The sequence below is a fragment of the Anthonomus grandis genome, chromosome 5 (genome assembly GCF_022605725.1).
Source record: "Anthonomus grandis grandis chromosome 5, icAntGran1.3, whole genome shotgun sequence".
NCBI lineage: Eukaryota > Metazoa > Arthropoda > Insecta > Coleoptera > Curculionidae > Anthonomus > Anthonomus grandis.
Window position 1 is genome coordinate 5,620,259 of NC_065550.1, and position 16,727 is coordinate 5,636,985.

General features: G+C 31.0%; 2 protein-coding genes and 1 long non-coding RNA gene across 6 annotated transcripts in view; 2 read left to right on the forward strand and 1 right to left on the reverse strand.

Annotated features, from left to right (window-relative positions):
- The window catches only part of LOC126736888 (zinc finger protein 12), an 80,193-nt gene extending 74,423 nt beyond the window's left edge, over nt 1–5,770 (reverse strand). Inside the window, exon 1 of one of the 3 annotated variants that reach the window (XM_050441503.1) lies at nt 5,660–5,770. In XM_050441503.1, the coding sequence (XP_050297460.1) occupies nt 5,660–5,724 (65 nt within the window). In that variant the 5' untranslated portion in view covers nt 5,725–5,770. Of the gene's footprint in view, nt 1–5,476; nt 5,630–5,659 lie in introns of those variants that run through there. The other 2 variants (XM_050441505.1, XM_050441506.1) reach the window with 2 other exon arrangements.
- A 219-nt stretch (nt 5,771–5,989) lies between these two features.
- Nucleotides 5,990–16,727, forward strand: part of LOC126736896 (RAB6A-GEF complex partner protein 2) — a 28,577-nt gene continuing 17,839 nt past the window's right edge. Inside the window, exon 1 of the mRNA XM_050441522.1 lies at nt 5,990–6,196. Coding sequence (XP_050297479.1) covers nt 6,092–6,196 — 105 coding nt within the window. The 5' untranslated portion in view covers nt 5,990–6,091. The remainder of the gene's footprint in view (nt 6,197–16,727) is intronic.
- LOC126736909 (uncharacterized) lies at nt 6,240–10,473 on the forward strand. Of its 2 annotated transcripts, none has more exons than XR_007660823.1 (6): nt 6,240–7,030; nt 7,486–7,606; nt 7,783–7,913; nt 8,099–8,251; nt 8,354–8,485; nt 8,593–10,473. It is a non-coding gene; the product is annotated as an uncharacterized LOC126736909 (long non-coding RNA). The 2 variants fall into 2 exon arrangements; XR_007660824.1 differs by having other exon boundaries at nt 6,241–7,030; nt 8,099–8,229.

The window sequence follows — 16,727 nt, forward strand, 5'->3', positions numbered from 1 at the left end:
GGTCGTCACAAATCTGTGGAGTGGGCATATGTGATTCGATTGATAGATGGTACACTCAAGTGTAAATTTTGTCCTCAAAAACTGACGGGAAAAATAGAGAAGATTAAAGCACATCTTGGAAAGTGTTCGTTGTATCTGGAGAGCCAGGTAGTTCCTTTGCGATTATCAGATGATGACAATAGTTCTTTTTCCTCGTGCTCTACAACAGAAAGCACAAAAAAAACTGGAAAAGGCCAGAACAAGATAGAGAATCCCCCCAATTGAGTAACAGTGACGGTGTTTTAGTTACAATGACTCCTAAAAGAAGAAAACAAACAGTTTTGGACAAAGTAGTCATGAAAACATCAAAGGAAGAAAAACATAAGTTGAACCTCAAAATTGCAGAATGTTTTATACATGCAATCTGTCATTTTCCACAGTTGAACATTCATCTTTTATTGAGATGATCCAATCCCTTCGACCAGGTTATACACCCCCTAACAGGAGAAAAATTGCCGGAAACTTGCTGGATGAAGTTTACGAGGTTTATGAAAAAGAAATAAGGGAAGTTCTAATGCAGACCGAGGGAAATAGACCAGTTACTCTGATGTTCGATGGATGTAGTATTAGAAACGTTCCAATTATATCGACAAGCATTCACACCGGAAATAGTTCTTTTTTGTTATCTTCATTAGATTGCGTCGATGACAAAAAACATCTAAATATCATTTTGAACTGGCTGAAGTTGCGATTAATCAATGTAAGGAATTATACAATAAAGAGGTTTTTGCAATAGTAACCGACAATGAGAATAAAATGAAGAAATTTAGAAAAATGATTGCAGAGAAATATCCCTCTATACTAACCTATGGATGTAATGCACATTATTTAAATCTATTGGAAAAAATTGTTTCGCCACAAACTGTCCTCAAACACTTGCTAGAAATACAGACATATATCAGAAACCACCATAAACCTCACGGAATTCTTAAACTTAAAGGGGGTTAAATGCCTCAAATTCCTAATGATACCCGTTGGAATTCGCAATTGGCCTGTGTAAGTACCTTTAATGCTAACAACCTAATGTACCGAGAAATTTCAAAAGAACATCCAGAGACTCTTGATCAGCATATTATAAGAAAAATTGACGACATTAATTTATACAAAAATGCACTTGACTTAGAGCAACAACTACAGGCAGTGGGTACTGCCTTAGATAAATTCCAGAGTGACCAAACTTTCGCCGATGCTGTCAACATCTGGCTAGATTTATTTAACAAACCATGTCTAAGCCCCATACATTGAAGACATTAAAAAAAAAATTGAGGAGGCAATACAACCCTTCCACTTTCTACGTTTTTTAACTGATCCTAAATATATGAACCAAAACCTAGAAAAAAAATACCAGGATGAGGCAGAGGCTTGGTTACTTAAGAATCACGAGGATTTTTTCCAAGGTTATCTATTATTCCGAATAAAGAATAAAGATTTTTATCAATCATCACTTTTTAAGGAAAGCGTGATAAAAAACATGTCTGCATTTAAATGGTGGTCAATTGTAAAAACTAAGATTACTTCTACAGCTCAAAATTCAGATTCAGATAGTATTTTGATGAACATGGCCACATTTTTTGCAAACTTACATTCTTGCCCTGCTAGTTCTGCAGCTCTGGAAAGAATCTTTAGTTCCTATGGTTTGGTGTGGACTGATCTTCGGAATAAGTTGCTGCCAGATAACGTAGAAAAGCCAGTAAAAATAATTAAAATGAGCCATTTTAAAAAGAGAGAAAAAGAAAAAGTTGTTTTAGGTGTTTAATTTATTTTTATTTTGTTCCTATAATGAATAAGGCGTTTTGTTTTTGTTTTGTTTTTTATATTTTAATGTAAAAATTGATTTTTTGAACTTAGAAATAAGAATGTAATTATATTTTGATATTTTGTTATTAAATACTATATAAAAAGTATCTCAATTTTGTCTCATTTTTCTTTTTTTTTTAAACATTTCAAATTCTTTCGGCTTTTGTATGGGTTTTTGTGTTGGGTTTTTGTATAGGTCGTTGGGTTTTTGGTGGGTTTTTGGCACAAAAACCTTGTGGGTTTTTTAAATGGGTTTTTCGTTTTGCCAACCCTGGCCTCAACAGCCCATACCTCGTTAGGATGCTAAGAGAGTGGCCCTTTTTTCAGCAATATACAGTTTATATGATTTAATAAACTTAATTATTATTATTATTTAAAATACTTTAAGAACATATATATTTTTTAAATACATAATGGTGATTGTGAAATATTTAAATTATTGTAGCATTTAAAAGTTGAGCATACAGTTAACTAATGAGTTTTAATTTAAAGTTTTTGGTGGAAAATTACAGCATTCCCAACCAAGTATTTGTTACAATTTCTTTGAATATAGATATAAAATTTCGTTTATTTTTAATTTCTTTATATAATCTTTAAATAATCATCTTTAAATAACGCCATTGTTCAAAATTAAAAAAAAAACATTTTCATTTTCGAAAATTAAGCTCAAGGTATATTTTGGAGTAGTAATTTACTACAAAAATCATCTAGATCCTGCATTTTCAAATAACAAACTGCAATGAGGTTACTGTCACTACTATGAAAATTCGCATAGATCATCTAGATTATAATATATTCTCTACCTACCGATCCCCGTCAACCAATGTACTTAAATTTTTGGATGACCTTGATTTATTTTTTTTAAATTGTCAAAAATCTAACATAGATCTGTTTTTGGGCGACATAAATATAGATTTGTTGAAAAGTAGTGATCAAAAAGTTATAAAATACCTAGCTCAAATGAATTCAATTGGATTTGTTTCCATGTGTAACAAAACTACAAGAGAAATTAGTAATACTTGTATAGACCATATATTTATGACAAATAAAATGAAAGCCAAGGTAAAAAAAGCCACAACATTTATTATTAACCACGACATTATTGACCACCTGCCTATTATGATACATATCTCAAGTCACGACAAAGAAAATATAGACAGCACTGACATAAATACACTAACAAAAACTGATTACACATGACTAAAACATGAAGCTGAGTTAGTTGATTGGAATGCTATTTTAGCCATTAATGATCCAGAAGAAGCATGCAAATATTTAATAAACAACCTCACTGACATAATAAAAAAATCTGAAATAAAACTAAAATACAAAAGAGCAAAACCATGGATTTCAACTGGGTTAATTGTTTCTATTAAAAAAACAGATAAAATAAAAAGAAATTTGAGATTAAATCCTACTGACGAAAATAAATTAGAATATACTAATTACAGAAATAAATTAAAAAGGTTAATTACGGTCACCAAAAATGAATACTATAAAAATCAAGTTTTTGAGCATGAACATGACATTAGAAAATTGTACAAATTAATTAATGAGGCCACAAATCAAAATGACAAAAAACCACAGATATTACAAATTAGAAAGCAAAGTATGATTCTGACTAAAAACAATGAAATTGCTGATTATGCTAATGATTATTTTGTATATATTGGTGCTCAAGTTTCTGGTGCCCTTAATATCCCAGAAACGCCAACCCCTATAAAAGAATCAATTCCTAACTCTATATATTTAAGACCTACAAATTCAACAGAAATAGTAAAACATATAAATTTCCTTAAAAATAATTGCTCCCCTGGTATCGATCAAATTACTTCTAAAACAATAAAACTTCTATATTTAAAACTTAAGGATCCAATTACACATATAATAAACCAAATTTTCAAAACAAGCATTGTACCATCTTACTTTAAGGCTTCTATCGTTACACCAATTCATAAATCAGGAGATAAACTCGATATAGGAAATTATAGGCCAATAAGCGTTATTTCAAATTTTGCTAAAATTTACGAGAAATGCCTTAAATCACGACTGTTAATTTTTTGAATACCATTGACGGCATATCAGAAAATCAATTTGGATTTCTTGAAGGTAAGCGGACAACTGATGCAATGTATGAATTGGTAAAAAATGTTACTGGTAATTTAAAAGTAGGCAAAAAAACGATAGCTCTATTCCTGGACTTGCAAAAAGCATTTGATAGCGTATCCCATTTCCTCCTCATTAATGTCCTTGAAAGAAATGGTGTGCGGGGACTGGTTTTGAGCATCTTTGAGAATTATCTCAGAAATCGTACTCAATTTGTCAAAATAAATAATATATTAAGCTCTCCCAAAAAAATTAAACATGGCGTGCCTTAAGGTACCGTTCTCGGACCAATTTTATTTATTCTTTACATAAACATGCTTTGTAATCTTAATGTAGGTGGGAAGGTTATAGCTTATGCTGATGACACGGTAATAATTTTTTCGGATAAAACTTGGGAAGGGGTGAGAGAAAAACTTAAGGTTGGTTTCAAAAAAATTAAAAATTTTCTGGATACATTCAAACTAAGTTTAAATATTTCTAAAACATATTATGTAGCCTTTTCACTTACAGCAGCAAATAGACCAAATTTTAGCAACATTAAAATGAATGATAACAATTTAATAAAAGAGCAAAACAAAATAAAATACTTAGGAATTATTTTAGATAACAATTTAAAATGGAACCAACATGTTATATATATTACTAAAAAAATCAGATGTCTAATTTACAAGTTTTATTTGCTTAGACAGTTCTTAAACAAAAAAAATTTAATTGTAGCGTATAAGGCACTTGTTGAACCGTTGCTTAGGTATGGTATGTTGGTGTGGGGTGGTATGTATGTACAGTATGAATATGGAACAGTTAAGGGTTATACAAAATTACATAATTAAAATCATTTAAAAAAAACCAAAACTCTACCCTACTTACAAGTTATACTCAAAAGAAATATCTAATATAAGAACATTATATGTAATAGAAGTTTGTAATTATGTCCATTTAAATAATAAATTTAGTTGCAACATCATATCACATGACTATCCTACAAGAGGTAAATCAAACAAACTACATAACTCTATCTTATGTAAAAATACTATGGAACAACATTTTGTAAATTATTTAGGGCCGAAACTTTACAATTTGTTACCTCACAATATAAGAACTATAGAAATCATGGGTACATTTAAGAAGAAATCTAAAGAATACATCTTATGTATTCATGTAACATCTTAAATTTTTTAGAAATTTTTCAATAATAATTAAAAACGATGTACCATAAATCAAAATTAAGTTTATCTTGTGTATTATAAATTCATTAAGCGCGTTAGAAGTAACTAGAGCGTTTAGAAAATGAGGCAATTGTAATTTTTAGAGTATTTGTTGTATTTTTCAAGCACATACAGGTACTGCGTACCTAGGTGCTAATATTTATATAGCTTTTATTTTGTTAAAATTCGATGTAAATTACTTTATGTTTCTGTTTAAATATTAAATAAAAAAATAAAAATAAAATATTCTCAAACGTTTTCCTGACATTAGATCTTGGACTAATAACCTGATAAGTGTAAGGCATAAAAAAAAATAGTGGGTTGATGACCTGCATTACAGCCTTGTTTCATGGAAAGCCTAACAACGGACCACTAACAGAAACAATTGACAATTTGATATCCGAACAGATCAACAACTAATCTCAATATCCCCGTAGAACAACAATCTGAGTTTACCGAAATATGCATGAAGAACTTAACTAAAATAAATAAGATAAACAAAGTCTACTTACGTCAACCCCTGAAGTTGGACAACCGACTTTGCAGGCGTGTGCTCAAGATGGCCGACCTTCCGCATTTGGGCAGGCGTCAATAGAAAGTTCGTGTTGGTGGCCTCTATACATAAATGAATTCCCTTTTTTTCTATTTATCGCTTTTAATGCATTTTTCCAGTATTCTAAAAAAAAACGGCTATTGATTGCATTTAATCTATTTTTTATGCTTTTTTCCATACAATATTTGTTTAAACCTAAAGGAAAAATGTTTCTGTGTTGCTACATACTAAAAACCAGCGCCACAAAGCCTTATTAAATCAGCTGATTTCAATTGGTTTGTTGGCAAATAAACTTCTTAACCTCAATGGTGTTAAATTGTTTTGATTTTTTGTGAAAATTGTACTCTGGGATGTGGATTTAATTTAAGTTTAGTACCATTTTAATACTAAAATGATTGAAATTACGGCCAAACTAGTGCGAGGTCACGTCTTTTTATCTGGAGAAGTGGTTGAATGCATCATATCATTTACCCATCCTGTTTCCCCATCTCATAAGGTACCTATAAGCTATTATTGATATATTAAAAAACTAGATTAAATATTCTATAACTTCCCATGTAGCTTAAAATTAAATTGTGTTAAAATTTATTGATACAATACTGCCGTCATAGTGAAAAAGACCGTATCTCGCAGTTTTGTCAAAATTGAGATTTTTGTATTTTTGAATTCTGCAGTTTGGCATTTATCTATGGATTAAAAAAAAAAAAATCAAATTTTAGTACAGAAAAAAGATTTTGAAAATAGTCATTTTGCACATTTTTATATTTAGGATAAGCTTTACTTGCTAAAAAGACCGTAACTAGACATTTCCTAAACATAAATACCGTAACTCTTCAAAATATGTTGATATTACTTGACATTAAGACTGTATCTATAAAAGATAAGCTCCCGCCAAAAGCGTACTTCCAATACGGTGTTTATATTAAGTAGCGAATTGACTTTTTGGTGGCGCGTGCCGCTTGGTGTCCCACATGTGCCGTGATTGCGTAATAGTTTTATTCAACCCGGACATCTCTTTCAGTCAACTAACAGGTGTTTTTGTTTTCTTTTCGGCAAATTGATTCGCGGTTTTTTAACATGGGATCAAGGGCAAAAAGGATGGTACTGCAAGTCTTGGAAAATAATCGACCATTAGGACAAGAATCTAGAAATAGTTTAAACGACTCAACTAGTTTAAAGGACAGTTTGATAATAAGAGAAAACATGATTATTTTGGATGAAAACTTACATCCCTTAATTACGGACAGTTTTGTAGAGGAAAATGTAAATTTATTGGATATGAAAGATATGTGTCAAATTTTGGATATAGCCCAATCAAACAAAAAACAAGGTAAATATTGATTTATTTTAATTTATTTTTTATGTAACTATTTTTAACCCTTTTTGTACATTAATATCCAATGTTTTGTAAAAATTTATTTATGTATAATAGGTACATATATTTTATCTTAGAATGAATAGGGACATTAGGGTTTATTATTTTTCCATTAGCAGTATTTAATCATAATCATAATCATAATTTTTATTGATGCCAGTAATATAAATTTTACACAAGTCAAAAAATACATAGGTAAAGTCAAAACAGACTACTTAACAGTACTAACACTAAGAACATTAAATTAAAATTCGACTATAACTAAAACAATAAATGATGTTATAAAAACACAGTAAAATCACCTTAAAATATGTGGTTAAAAAACTCCTCTAATGAATAAAAAGCATTCACTAATAAAACTTTTTTGATTTTTGTTTTAAAACTGTTTAGAGGTAAGTATTTTATTTCAGAGGGAAGAGCATTAAATAATTTTATTCCCCAAAAGCCCGGTCCATCCCGACACCTTTCCAGACGGCAGTAAGGAGGTACAAAGTCAGTTCTATGGCGAGTATTATAGCCATGTATATCTTGGTGAGTAGTAAAAGACTGAGTATTACGTTTAACATACAGATATTTGTTCTACAATAAATACATAATACATCTCTTTTAAATAGGTACAATTTATGACTTAGAAAAAAAAAAAATATTACCTAATAATTTACTCAAAAAGAAAAATAATTTATCTTAACATGGTTATTATATTTTAGTCAACAATGAACACAACGAATTTGATTTAAAATATAACAAAGAGACAGAAAAATCACAGAGATTAGGGCCAAATATTATGGGTATTGAAGGCAACCCAGAAATGGTCCAGATAATGAAAAGCAAACAAAAGGTAAAAACATATATATTTATACATATACATATATGTTTTAGTTGTTATACATAGTTTTATGACAATTAGAAATAATTTTTAATTGACTTTAGACCACTTTTTTAATTTTTTATACTCAGATCTAAGCGATGCGATCTTAGATCTAGATAAAATGTAATACATCGTATTTTTTTATCTTTTTTTAGATGGCGAGGAATGCAGTGACCCTCAAGAAGAAGAGCTAGAGGGATCTCAGACACTGGGTTCAGAAATGATGAATACAGAAGCTGATTCAGAAATTGTTTATGTCACAGATAAAATGAAAACCAAACAACAGGTAGAAAAAAACATAAATAGAGGTATATGTTTTATGAAAATAATTTTAAATTAGAAATCGTTAAAAATTGTCTTTGGCATTTAAAAATATTTTTACCTACATCATAATATTTTTATTCTTTTAGTTGACGATGAGCGCTATGATCTCCAGGAACGCGAAGAGCTGGAGATGCCAGAAAGACTACGGTCAGAAATTATGGATGTTGAAGCTGACTCAGAAATTCTTCAGACTTCTGATATTGAAAACAACACAACAGGTAAAAAAATACCCTAATGGTCTCTGGTTATCACTTAATTTATACGTTTTTTATTAAAACTACACAAACATTGTATAATTATGTACTTACTTATTTTTTCTTTTTAGAAAGTGTGTCACTTGCTACTGCCGAAGATTGTATGGAATTGGATACTTCTTATACAAAGAAAGGAGAGGCAAGAAGAAAAAAAAATATGTAGTAGAGGCAAGAAGAAAAATAAAGATAAAAGGAAGACTTTTTCAAGCGCCAAAAAAAAGGAGAAACATGCTGTTAAAAAAAGTTGAGAGTGCAAAAGGAATTGTTTGACTAAAATTGGCGAACCACTTCGTTTAAAAATTAATAATAGTTACTGGGCCAAAAATTTTACGGAGCAGAAAGCGTTTTTAAACCATTACATAGAAAAAACAAAAACGAAAAGTAACAGTATTAAAAAACACTTTACAAAAAAGTATTTCTTAAAAGGCGATGATGGTGTGCATGTAGAAATCTGTAAGATTTTTTTTGACAACTTTGGGATACGCTGGCAATAATGATACTATTTTGCGAATTATAGGCAGTCCTTTGTCAGATCAACGTGGTTCATATAAAAGTATAAAGGCCGATCGTGACATTATCCAAAATCACATTAAAAAATATTCACCATGCGTGTCCCACTACAGAAGGGAACACGCGCCAAATAAACTATATTTGCCCGGTGATATAACAATTACAAGTATGTTTCAAGATTTTAAAATATGTCACGCCAATATGAAAATATCATACGAACAGTTGTGAAAGAAATGAAAATATCATTTACGAAATTGGGACACGAGGAGTGTGAGAAATGCGAATCTTTTTTTCTGCATAATTCTAGCCACAATAAAGAAAACGCATCACAAAATACCGATTGTTCTAATTGTTCTGGATGGCTAGAACACATAAAAAAAGTTGAATTTACTAGAGAGGAATATCGTGCTGATAAAATACAAACTAACAATGAACATAGCATATTCTATTGTACCGATATGCAAAAAGTCATTATGCTTCCTAGAATAGATATGTTCAAGCAAGTTGTATTTACACCTCACATAATTGCCTTTAATCAATCCTTTGTTCCTCTTGGCAGTCTAACTCGGGAAAATAAGGCTTTGGCAGTTCTTTGGCATGAAGCCATTGCTGGGAGAAAAAAAGAAGACTTAATTAGCTGCTACAACGTTTCTATTACTAAATATGCAAGAAATAAAGAGAATATTTACATATGGGCAGACAATTGCAGCGGGCAAAATAAAAATTGGTCGCTCTTAAGTTATCTTGTATATATAATTAATACCAATTACACCGCCGCTCAAAAAATAACCATTAAATATTTTGAGCCCGGACATACTTATATGTCAGCAGATAGCTTTCATCATTTGGTGGAAAAAGGCCTAAAAGAAAATCCCAAGGTCTGCGACTTTCAGGATTTTTCAAATGTTGTCCAAAATTGCACAAAGAATAATTCCATAAATGTCAAAGAGTTAACCTATGCTGATTTTAAACACCAAATTTCACTACTAACTAACAGCTCAATAAAGTTAATAAAGATCATCCACTCCCAAAAGATATTGTTTTGATAGAAGTAAGGAGAGGATGCATTCAATTATTTTACAAAAAGTGCTTTAAAGAAACGGATTTCAAAGAACTCCATTTATCCTCAAAAAATAATTTTTTGGCTCAAGCCCAGGACCCCAAAAGTTATACGGCAAATCAAGGCATTTCGTCTGAGAGAAAAAAGAAGATTCTAAGCAACTTATCCCCCATTATTCCAAGCCAAAAATTGCATTTTTGGAATAATCTGGTTGAAGGCAATGCTGTTGATCCAATTAAAAATATTGAAGATAAATAAAATTAATTATTTAGTGGAAACATATATATTTTTTTTACATAATTTGATATAACAAACCTAAGTCATTTGTTTAACTTCTACTTTGTTTCTACATTTAAACATTAAAACTTTAAAATTACATAAACTTTTTTTTATTTTATTATTTTTTGTAATAGATCCCAAATTATTATTTTTTTGTCTTTTAAAATAATAGATATGTACTAAATTTACGCTATACGGTCTTTATAGCTAGTAAACTACATTTTTAATATGCTGACTCGAACCGTATGTCAACATACGGTTTTTTGCCTAGTATAAAAACATTTTACACAAGAATAAATTCACGTATCTATATTTTAAAAATACATATCCCATACATAAAATTTTGGTCATTTTGAATAGAATAACCAAAAATACTTATAGTTACGGATAACGTAATTACTATTAAGCTTTTAAAACTACAAAATAACTCGAATTACAAGCCTAAAATGTCAAACGTCATTTTCTCGAAAGTAACTTTTTTGGAGATACGGTGTTTTTAACAAGGACGGCAGAATACTGACGGCAATTCTTAAAAGCTGACCTTTTAAGGATTATCTTGGTCATTTTTGTTAATACATTAGAGAAAGTTGGCTGTTTATAGTGTTCTCTGGTGCCAGATCCTTTGCATTAGAGATTAATTATGTTTTTTGAAGTTCCACATGACAAGGCCTATACTTTAAAATTGAGACAGCTTGCTGATATGCTGATTGAGTAAAATAGATGTGATGTATTTTACTAATGTCTAAAATACAAAACTCAATATACAGGGTGTTCTGGGAAATCTTTTAGATTCAGGTAAAAAATAAAAAAATAATATGGAACTTTTCTTATAAAAAAATTTCCCATGAAGATACAGCCCCGCTGGAAATCTGTTTTTCTTGAATAATTTTTGAAGTACTTGGTATAATTTAAGAAAAGTTCAACACTACTAAGGTTGACTTTATCTCCTTCTGTTTTGTATGTACGTTTTTTTAAAAATATTGCTCAGAATTTTCTTTTACTTTGTAATCTTATAATTTAATTTCAACTCTGGCTCTATTAAATAATTTAATCCAGAGTTTAGTTTTATTTCTTTTTGTTAGTTTTTAGTAGTTTATCTGTTATATTTTACCATTGCTAATTTTGATTTTCCTGTAATTGGGCTCTGGTCTGTTGGAAAAGTAAATAAATAAAATAAATAAGGACCTCATAAAAAAAGGAGTGCTTAAAACACATGTACCTTATTTATTTATCAGGGCAGACTAGGTTGTACATTATAATGCTTAAATTTTTAGCATGCATAAAAGTACATTTTTAAAAACATATACTTTTTCAGATTAAACAGCTTAAAATGCAACTTCTCTGTTGTTTCAATAACTCTCGCATCACTGAAAAAAAGAACATATGGTTCTTTTTAATTAAAATAAAACAGTGATTCCTTAATTTTTTTTTCTCCAAAACTTTCGTTTTTTTTCCAAAGATTTCCCACATTTTCCAGGGCACCCAGTATGCAGCAGTCAGCGACTTGTGTGACAACATGCTGTCCTATGCTTTGTGTTAAGCATATTATACTTCACTTTTAAGTAAAGGTGAAGTATACTACGCTTAAGACAGTTCCTTTAAGTAAAGCTCTAGTTCCTGAATATCACACCTAAAATTATGGAAAAAGGCATAAAATGTGTGTAATTCCAACTTAATCCAACATTTCCCCACATCTTAATTCTAGGTATGATTAAAATGTATAAATGTCAAAATTAATTTTTTCATTGTTTACTGCATACTGTAATACCTTGCATTATATTCAGCAGAACCAACATTCTTTTTTCTTTCTTCCTGTTGATCTCACCAAAGTTGAGGGTGCGATTAAAAGCTTTAGAAACCATAAATCTGGAGCTGATGGAATATCTTCAAAGTTATAGTCCATATGAACTCAATCCGAACAGCAGAAAAACTAAAACTCGGGTCATTAGCGGTATTTTCTTTGTAAAGCATAGGCGTGCCACAGAAGGATTGTAAAAAATATTTTTCTCTTCACAGAATGATCGATGACGTCTCCGGCTTTTATCACTGTGTAGATGGTAGTAAAACAACTCTCTGGGTTTGAACATGTAAGTCTTTATTTAAAAATTCCGATTGCGCCAAGTCGGAATTAACTTCCAAATTGTCCATTTCATTATCAGAAACATCAAAAGGTCTCCACAATAGCGTTTTAAATTGTTAGATAAAATGTATTTAAAAACAGTGATAACAACAGTAGCAACAACAGTATTAACAACGACAAAAGCAACAACAAAAACAAAGACCACAACGGTAACAACAAATTAATTTATAAAATTACGACACCCGACCAACACAGTCTTAAGACACCTGATACTAAACCAGAAATAAAACATAAAACGCCACTGGCACCAGGCCCATGTAAAATTTATCCTAGAATTTTTATTTTCTATAGGTCCTGCCTGTCCACAATTCAAACCCCAAGCGCCAGTAGTAATTTTTTTTTCTTCGTCTTTTACACGTCATTGCTGGGGACTTAGCCTACTTCTCTCTGACAAAATTTCTCGTTGAACGGGCCGGGGTTTAGGAATTTCCAGTGATCAGATGTCTTTAAATATACGAGGACCGCTCATTATATATTTTGCTATTTGTTTCAATGCATGAATTTAGTATATTGACCGTACCCCAATTTGTAAGGTGTTCGAATTGAAATCATCTACACTATACTACTCTGTTTGCCTGACTCAGCATTGAATGCCTTAGTTTCTGCCATAATCAATTCCTGGTATAATGGCATTTTTCCTTCATATTTAAAAGAGGCAGTGGTTATCCCTCTTCATAAGAGTGGGTATTTGAATCAGTCTTTTATTTTCTTCAAATTTCTATTTTATCTACTCTCTCCACCATAGTTAAAAAAACTTGCAAAAAGTAGAATTGCAACTTTCTTACTCATGATGCTGTTTTTAGCTTTTTGAAGAGTGTACTCAATACTCAGTATATATTTCATGTTATTATACAAAACACTCACATACCTCAGTTATGGAACATAATACAAAAACTAAAGAAAATAGAATAAAATTTAGAAGTACTTTATCCTAGGAGTTGATTTGTAAATACTAAACACTAGCCTAAGAATGCTATTAACATGACCAAGCAATATATTACAACATAAGGACATGCACCCAACAACTGATTTAATATTATATAATTATATAATTTAACATAAAAATTTAAAATGTATTTTGGATAAATTCTTCACAAGAGTAGAAACAGTTTGAACATAGAATTTCCCTAATTTTAACTTTAAATTGATTTCTCCCTAAATTTTTAATAAAATCAGGTAACACATTAAACAATTGAATGCAAAGATAACCTGTTTCTTGTGTCATAGTCGTGGACTCCACTGTGCACCAGGAACTTGTCCACATGTTTTTTCACATACATAAGGTTTTCCAGTATGTGGTGGGATGGTAAAGTCAGGATATTAAAATACCTAAAAGCTTCTTTACAGTCCTCCTTGAAACCCAAACCCACCATGATCTGAATAGCCTTTCTCTGAAACCCAAAGGGCAAGGGGCAAATGACCCCAGACCAAGATACCATAGGTCATGACAGAGTGAAAGATTGCATGATATGGTGTTTTCAATACATTCCCTGAGACATATTGTAAGAGATTTTAAAGCACAAAAAGAGCCCTGCTCAATTTTATTGAGATCTGGTTTATTTCAGACTCCAATCGAAGAGCAAGATCAATGTGCACTCCTAGAAATGTCACACTGTGCACTTTATTAAAGTCATTAGTGTCCCTAAGTGAAAAAATTACTCGCTCTGTTTTCTGCTCATTTAAGAGAAGCCCATTAGCTCCAAACCAGAGTCCCAGTTGTGTCTGTAAGCTGCTGAATAGCCTGGTCAAGTGATTCTGCTGTAAAGGAGACAGTGGTGTCATCTCCAAAGGGTTAATTTACCATTTGTAAAATTAGTATGGAGATTATTAACATATATTAAAAATAATATAGGTCCAAGGATCGAGCCTTGAGGTACTCCTATGTTCACAACCCTCTCTGCAGCACACTCCCTGTCCACCCTAGCAGTTTGGGATCTGTTTTCTAAATAAGATTTTAATAGTGTAATACTATCTTGGCTAAAGTTATAGCATGGCAGCTTACTAAGCAACAGATCATGAGATACACCGTCAAATGCCTTGCTCAAATCGCAAAAAAGGAACAGCATTAAACTCGCGATTTTCGAAGGAGTCATAAATATTAGCTACAAGACCCTTAACATAGCAACCATTTGTCTCCAAGAATGTTGTCTACCTCCTTGCCATACACTTTTCAAAAACTTTTGAAATTTAGATTTATCATTTATGTCACTCTTTTTAAAGATGGCAACTACAAGTGCCCGTTTTAAAACATCCGAAAAAATATTTCAACTAAAACGTAAGTTAATTAACTGAGAGTCCCGATTATTATATTTTTAATGGCTTTAATCAATTTAATACTGAGACCGTACACATCACAGCTGGTTTTATTTTTAGTGCTATCTATAACATCTCTAACCTCAATAAAAGAAACTGAGGAAAAAATAAAAACATTTTGAGACCTGGGAACTTGCTGAAGGTTTTGTAACAGATTGAAATTATTTGTTTCTATACCACCAAGTGTGAGTGTCTTTAGAAAGTCGGCGGCGGCAGTGGTTTGTAATCTATCCAAGGCCTTTGATTGTGTAGATCAAGAAATTCTGTTGTCTAAGCTCAATAAATATGGTTTAAGGAGTATGGCCTTGCAATGGTTGGAATCCTATCTATAAAATCATACTTAATGAGTTACAGTATTTGGGTGTTTACTAGATTCTAGATTAAACCTGGAGTACCTCAAGATTCAGTGTTAAGGCCACTTTTATTTTTGCTGTATGTAAATGACTAAGGCTCATTGAGACTGTAAGGTAAACTTCAGTAACTGACTGTAAGGCATCAAAATAAGAATGGCAAGACATCAGCTGAGAGCAGTGGTTGCACGTTCAGTGTATTTTTCACTTATTGAGTCTCATTGTTCGTTATGGCATTCATTTTTGGGGTTTAAGCAACAAAGAGTTAGTAAACATATTTTTGTGATTAAAAAAAAAGCAGTTAGATACCTATGTCTTTCAATATGTGTATTCACCTAATAAGAACCATCTTTATGTATGAGTTGCCCAATAAGTTTAGCTCTGGCTCAGATGGTATTCCTAACTTTCTATTGAGAGAGTGTGTCTCTACCATTGTATTATTATTTATGTTGTTTGATAGATCCTTAGAATATTGAAAGGCTTTCAATGTTCTAAGTATAGATCTCTAGACTTCTGTTACCTTTTGCATGGTGTATATTCAAAAGTGGTCAAAAGGACAACTGAAAACTCTCTTAACATATGTATACAATCTGCAATACCTTAGCACTTGTCTGTCTCATAGGAAAGCAACTTTCATGGCAGTACAAAGGCTTAATGTCAGAATCACAACATGCATTTTATTTTAAAAGATCCATGCCAACAAACTTGGTTTGCTATCCAGAGCCCCTCATGGTTGCCATAGTTCTTCACTCCTTTTCAGCATTTTCGTCAATTTGAAAGAACTTGTCCTTTATCTCAAAGAGACCTACGTAAGTAGAGACAAAATAAAAACCCTAAGTCTCGGTCTCAAAATATTTTTATATCCCGGTTATTTCATTTTATAGTTATCATCAGATCTAGTATCTCTATTATCTAGTATCTCTCACGAGATGACCTGCTTTGTACTGACCAGTATAAGGTCTGATGATGCTTGATTTTAAGCGAAACATGTAACCTTCGGGACATAAAAATATTTTGAGACCAAGACTTAGGATTTTTATTTGGTCTTTATTTTCGTCAATGATGTCACTTCCTGTCTTCTACATATCAAATATTTAATGTTATCAGCCGACTTAAAGTTTTGGAGACCAGTAGATAGCTTAAAAGACCAAGCATTCTTGCAAGACGATCTTCTCAAATTACAAAATTGGTGTTCGGTTAGTGGCAAAACTGTTTTGTAATTTGTTTTATCTCTATGCAATTTTTGTAAGGGTATGTTTTGACATAATTTTTTATCTTGTTTTTTTTTCCAAATTTTTATTATTGGTAATTCTATATTGCTAATCTAATAATTATTTATGTATATTTAATTTATTTCACACCCGTCAACAAAATGTTGCAGCAGATGTTGAGAGGTTACATACACCTGAATGTGATCAACTATAATGATGTGGAAAAAGATTCACAACAAACTTATTTATAAGTTTAATAAATAAAAATTAATAAAATTTAATTAATCAATTAAAATTTAATAAATATGATATAAACATAAACAACAAAAAAATAGTTATTTAT